The 6,000-nt window shown below is 29.6% G+C and overlaps 1 protein-coding gene across 1 annotated transcript; it reads left to right on the forward strand.

Moving 5' to 3' along the window:
• The first annotated feature begins 4,371 nt into the window (after window positions 1-4,371).
• On the forward strand, window positions 4,372-4,956 carry LOC136079218 (uncharacterized). Its single transcript, XM_065794941.1, has one exon. It carries the CDS (start codon window positions 4,372-4,374, stop codon window positions 4,954-4,956), a length of 585 nt encoding a protein of 194 aa, XP_065651013.1.
• The last annotated feature ends 1,044 nt before the right edge of the window (window positions 4,957-6,000 follow it).

Genomic DNA, 6,000 nt, shown 5'->3' on the forward strand with positions numbered 1-6,000 from the left:
ATGAAAGTTTCATTTTAAACTTGACATCTAAATTGAAATACTAATATTTTTGTTGACAACATTTTTACTTCACCAACATTGATCAGCTTCTGGATAAGTAAGACCTTTATTTTGTAGGTACTGTGAGCATTGAAAGTTCATGCTAAGGTTCGCTATAAGTATATCGCTATATTTGTAGCCACAAAAGTAACAAATCTAAAAAGCAAGGGTTTGATGCTTTTGCTTTTTAGATCTACTTTGTTCTTAGCGATGCGCTAGGAACAAAGCTGAACAAAGAATATTGGTTGTGTGTTTAAGTTGTTATATCCCATAGTGCATGGTGAAAGAGCGAAAGAGCAAAATTGCTTCTTAAACAATTACCTGTGCTTTCCATAAATAAGACTACATGTAGTTTTATGTCGCTATTTTATTTTTTTTATCTTTTATTTTTAGTATAGTTAGTGATTGTATGCTATTTAAAATTGATAAATATATTATAATCAGTGGCGGATTCAACATAGGGCGTGGGGGGTGGAAGCTGCCCCCCTGCTCTCCCTAAGCCGGTTATCTGGCGATCCCTAAAATATAAATTTATTTTAAACGGAAATAGAAAACTTGGCAACAGCAAACCATTGCTTAAATGCTTGCTTTACAAATTCACAGTCAAATAGAGGGGGGTTATTTGAAATATTGTTTCAAAAAATGTTTCAGTAATAAATTATTTACTTAATGCTTACGTAATTATTTTTCTCCTTCTCCTTCCCCTCCCTTAGAAAAATGGATGCGTGAAAACTGACCTTTAATATGATATGAAAATGAGTTTTATTTCATTCATTTACAAAATGGTTTTTATTTCATTCGATTACAAAAAACGATTTCTCCCATCAAAATTACCTCAAATCTTTGTCAATCAAAAGAAAAGAAAAAGAGATTTTGTTGCAAAATTTTTAGGTGTTTATCTTGATGAAAACGTTACTTGGAATCATCATATCGATTATATAAGCACAAAAATTTCTAAAAACATTGGAATCCAATATAAATCACGAATCTATCTCATTAAGAAAGTCCTAATTCAACTTTATTATTAATTTATACATAGTTATTTAAATAATGTCAATATTGCTTGGGGAAGTACAGAAAAAAGTAAGTTGCAACGTCTTTATCTCCGTCAGAAATGCGCAATCCGTAAAATCAATTTTGCACACCGCTTCTCTCATTCGAAGCATTATTTTATTGAAATGAGATTTCTGAATATATACGAATCAAATGTATTTAACATTTTATGTTTTGTATATATGTAGATAAATAACTTATCTCTAGCTGTCTTCCAAAATCTTTTCTCTTTTAAACCAATCATTAAATATTTTAAATAAATCATTAAATATTTCGAGAAATAATAACTTTTTAAATGAACCTTTTTGTCAAACAAACTTTAACCAATTTTGTACTACCTATCGAGCGCCAAAATTTTTTTTGCCAAATTTTAATTTTGAAGTACCTATTACTTTTTACCTTTTTAAAAAAAAACTGAAAAACCTTATTCTTTCATTAGATAATATATTGAGTTATTATTAGTAGTAAAAGTTAAAAATATATTTTGGTCTACTTTTTTATTGTTTATATACATGTTTACGTTTATAGAAGCTTGTTCCTACTTATTTTATTTATTGTCTCATACTTTTTACATTTTAATTTATGTTGGTTCACTCTTCTATAAAATTCTGATTTTATACAAGAGTAAACCAACATTCTCAAGAAGATTCTCTTGAGCTTTCTTTAGACACAGATTATTTATCTTGCAATTTTGTAAAAGTTTAATACTTTTTTCCTTTTTTTTTAATTTTATATTTGTTAAATGCTTATTTAAGGTTCTGACGACAAGATCCTTGCAACCTTCTTTCAGATACCTTGTTTATATTTGTTTTATTTTCTATCATTGTAAGTTCATATTATTATTTTTATTATTAGTTATATAAACCTGTACAATAGGGCATCCCGTACTTTTCAACATTTATTAAAAATGTCGGCCTTTAGGATTTTTTGCCATTAGGTACATACGTGAGAAAAAACGAAGTTTTTTTTACCAGAATAAATGCATCATTTGCAAAAACAGACCTTAATTTTTCAAAATTTGATTGAAATGGGGAGGGGCAAAAATCAAAATTTGATTGAAATGGGGAGGACCAAAAATCATGTCTAAGAACATCCCATATAGACGGTTTTTTAACATTTTTTCAGTGAAGTAAATAGAGAACAGTTTTAAAATTTAGTAGTGATGCACACGCCCCTCCCCCCCCCCCTCCCCCACCTTCTTTTTCCTATATTTAAAAAATTCTTAAAAGCTTGTTTTACACCATAAAAGCTATACAAGTTAAAGTTGGCAAAAATGAAACTCATGTCTCTATTTTTCTAATTTATTGTATTAGAGATACTAAAAATGATAAAAAATATATGCTAAACTATAATGAGGTCCTGTTTGCTGTTAAAACGAGGAACGATTGCTCTATTTTCTGCTCTTGCACAAATAAATCCAACTCGCCTCTCAAAACCAAACACTGTTTCAGAAGCTGCAGTTACCTTAAAAAAAAACATATTTTAAGAAGATTTTTTGAAAGTTTATAATAATTAACATATTATTAAGTATAAAGAAAAGCCATTTACCTCTTTAACTGCCCTCTCAACTCCTGGTGTGTGAACAGGGAAATAAAGAACTACCATAGGACAATCCACAATCATTTCTAGCTCACTTATGTTCACTTGACAGGTTAAGATGGGTTCATAAGCCTCTTTCCACGTTATAAGCTCAGTTAATATGTTTGCATCCAAGTTTAAATAAGGAAGCTTGTAAGTTCTGGTAGCTGGATTTCCCATTTCCAAACTTTTTCTAATTTCTAGAATCATTAACAGCAAATTCTCTTTCAATTTTATTTTCGCTGCAGAGTAATGTTTGCAACAAAATTTCGGAATGAGAATTCCATGCAGAAGATCTCACATACTTTTCAATAATCATTTGTACATTTTCATCTTGAAGTTTTATTAGGGTGGGTTGGTTCAAGATGTGTCGTGGCCCTTCTATCCAACTATGCTTCACTTTAATTTGGAACCACATAGGAAAGTAAGCTGATACTAGAAACTTAACAATTAGTTCTAGATTTTTTAGGCTATCCCTCTCTAACCCATGCTTGCATACCCACAATAAAAGCAAGGAAGAGCCTGTATTGAGCCACCTTGAATGAACTAAAGAACCTGGTTTTTGGTTAGCCAAATCTTTGGTAAGAGTTCCATTAATTACTGTCTAGCATATTTTATAGGCATATTTCTGATCTGAAGATGACTCTATTGCTATTTCTTCACGTGGTTTAATTAGGCCAAGACTTATAGATGTTGGCTTAAAACTGTAATTTCTTTCCATTTCAGTAATCTTTGTAAGCAACTTTCCAATGGGTCCAGAATATCTCTGAGGTTGTATTACCATCAAGCTCTTCTATTAAATGTCGAATACAAAGTTCATTTGTGTAAAGTGAACATATTAGCCATCCTAATTTTCTTTCTAATCTAGTTTCTAAACAATGCATACCACCTCTAATATGACCTGTATTTGCCGCCGCCCTATCACAACCAATGAATTTTAAGCTATCTTCTACCCCATGCAAATTACACCACTGAAATAATTTATTTGCAATATGTTCAGCAGGTTTGATTTTTGATTTTTTAGGTATTTCTTCTTTGGTTAAATGATGAAGATATTTACCATATTCATCAGTCAAAGTATACAGGCTTGGCCAGGATGGCGTGCGATTTCAAGTCTTTATATGACCACGCAAATAATATTTTGTTTTGATGATTTAACCACGGTTTTAAACAAATGCGCTGAAATAATTAGTTTTTAATTACTTTGAAAATAAATACAGGGTTATTCAAAATTATAATCACTTGTATTCAAAATTATAATCACTTGTATTCAAAATTATAATCACATGTATTCAATATTATAATCGCCTTAAAATTCATGAAAATTTTATTACTTCCGTGATGGTAAGAAAAGCAAGAAAGCAAGTAACGAAAGAAATTTATAATATGGTTATAAAAATGCAAGAAAGCAAAAAATATACTATCAAACAGATTTCAAATACCGTAAATCTCTGCACCAGGGCGGTTGGAAAAATAATTTAAAAATACGAAGATGGAGTTGCGTTTGTATCATCTGGTAAAAAACTTAAAGCAACTTGTCTTAATAAAAGAAGAGTTTTTGATCTAATTCAACAACTATTATACAATTCCATTTTAATTGATAATTCAATAACACAAAATGAGTTAAAAACTCTCATACATGATGTAAATAGTGTTACAATATCACAACCATCTATATCAAGAAAAATTAAAAAGATAGGGATGAGTCGAAAAAGACTCTCTTTGATTCCAATTGAAAGAAATGATATAGAAAAAATCAACGCAAGAATTATCTATGCAGCCGAGATATCAAGAATTGGGAATAAAAATCTCGTGTTTCTTGATGAAACTGGTTTTAATCAGCATACGAAAAGAAGATATGGTTATTCACCTCTGAATATAAAAGCCTTTGTTGCTGTTCCAGCAAATAAATCGGTTAATAAAAGTTTAATATGTGCTATTGATTATAATGGGATCATTGGTTATAAATATAGAACAGGCTCTTATAATGGAACTGAATTTATTAATTTTATTTCAGTGTTGGCTCCATATTTCGCATCGCACCCGAATAGCATTTTAATTATGGATAATGCCAGAATTCATAAAACTCATGAAGTTCAAAGAGTATTAAGTTCTCTTAATATTCCATTTAAATTTATTGTGCCTTATTCTCCTGAATTGAATCCAATTGAGGAATTTTTTTCAATGTTTAAATCAAGATATTGTGCAATACGAAGAGCAAATCCAACATTAACAATTGAACAATGCTTAGATTTGGTGGCATCATCTGATAATGATTTTTTATAAAAACATTAATGAATAATATATGTTTTTTTATATTTAAGTATTTATTTTTTATTATAAATGTTTTAAAAAAAAAAAATTATAACAATTTTTTAAACAAACGTTTTAATTATTTTTACGTTTTTTACTTTTTGTGCGAAGAATTGTTAAGAATCTTTTTTTAAACTTTTAAATGAACGCGTTTATCAAACAATTGTCAGTTGTAAGTTGTTACTTTATTTAAAAAGAGTTTCGTATAATATGAAATTATAAAAACTTTAGTAAAGATAAACGATTCAAAGTTATTTATTCCATACGTAATTTAGAAAATCTTATCGTTATAGTTTATTATTTATTTCAGTTAAGTTTTAATTTTATTTTTACTATTTTAGTTATAGTTAAATTATTTTTATTTTGTTTTTTGCTATTTTTTTTACGAATTATTTGCTTCTTTAACGATAAGTTTTTTTTAAGTTTCTTTATAGTTGAGTTAAACGCGTTTTTAAAACGCATACAAATTTTTAAAACTTATTAACAGCCGTGGTCAAGTTAAGTAAAATCAAATAGTATGTGCGTGGTCATAATATGACGTGAAATCGCACGCCTTCCTGGCTAAGCCTGAGTATTATTATTATTATTATTATTCAGTGATCAAATACAAATACAATAATCTATTTATAATTTGATGAAGAGGTGCTACACCAGGCCCCCCTATGCTGACGAACATGGAGATACAGAAGCTACAGACAAAGCAGCAATTGTATCTATAAAGTTACTTTCTTATGTTGTTTTTGAAAGCGTTGATGGATTGAGCGTTCACTGCTTCTTGCGAAAGCGCATTCCATGGGGCGACAATTCTATTTGAAAAAAGGTTATACCGCTCCTCGCAGTTTTTTACCATCTGACGTTCTAGTTTATGGTTATGGCCTCTTAGAATATACTTATCTTTACTTTTTGAAATTTTTTGCGGGACAACAAAACTAACAAGCTCGAGTTTACGAGTGATTTTGAATTGCTCGATAAGATCTGCTCTTTTGCGGCGTTCTTCAAGAGTTGTTAAACCGAGCC

Source organism: Hydra vulgaris, chromosome 04, assembly GCF_038396675.1.
Source record: "Hydra vulgaris chromosome 04, alternate assembly HydraT2T_AEP".
In the NCBI taxonomy this organism is placed as follows: Eukaryota; Metazoa; Cnidaria; class Hydrozoa; order Anthoathecata; family Hydridae; genus Hydra; species Hydra vulgaris.

Excerpts from the sequence above, each read along its gene's own strand:
- LOC136079218 (XM_065794941.1), top strand. The coding sequence starts at position 4,372 with ATGAGTCGAAAAAGACTCTCTTTGATTCCAATTGAAAGAAATGATATA.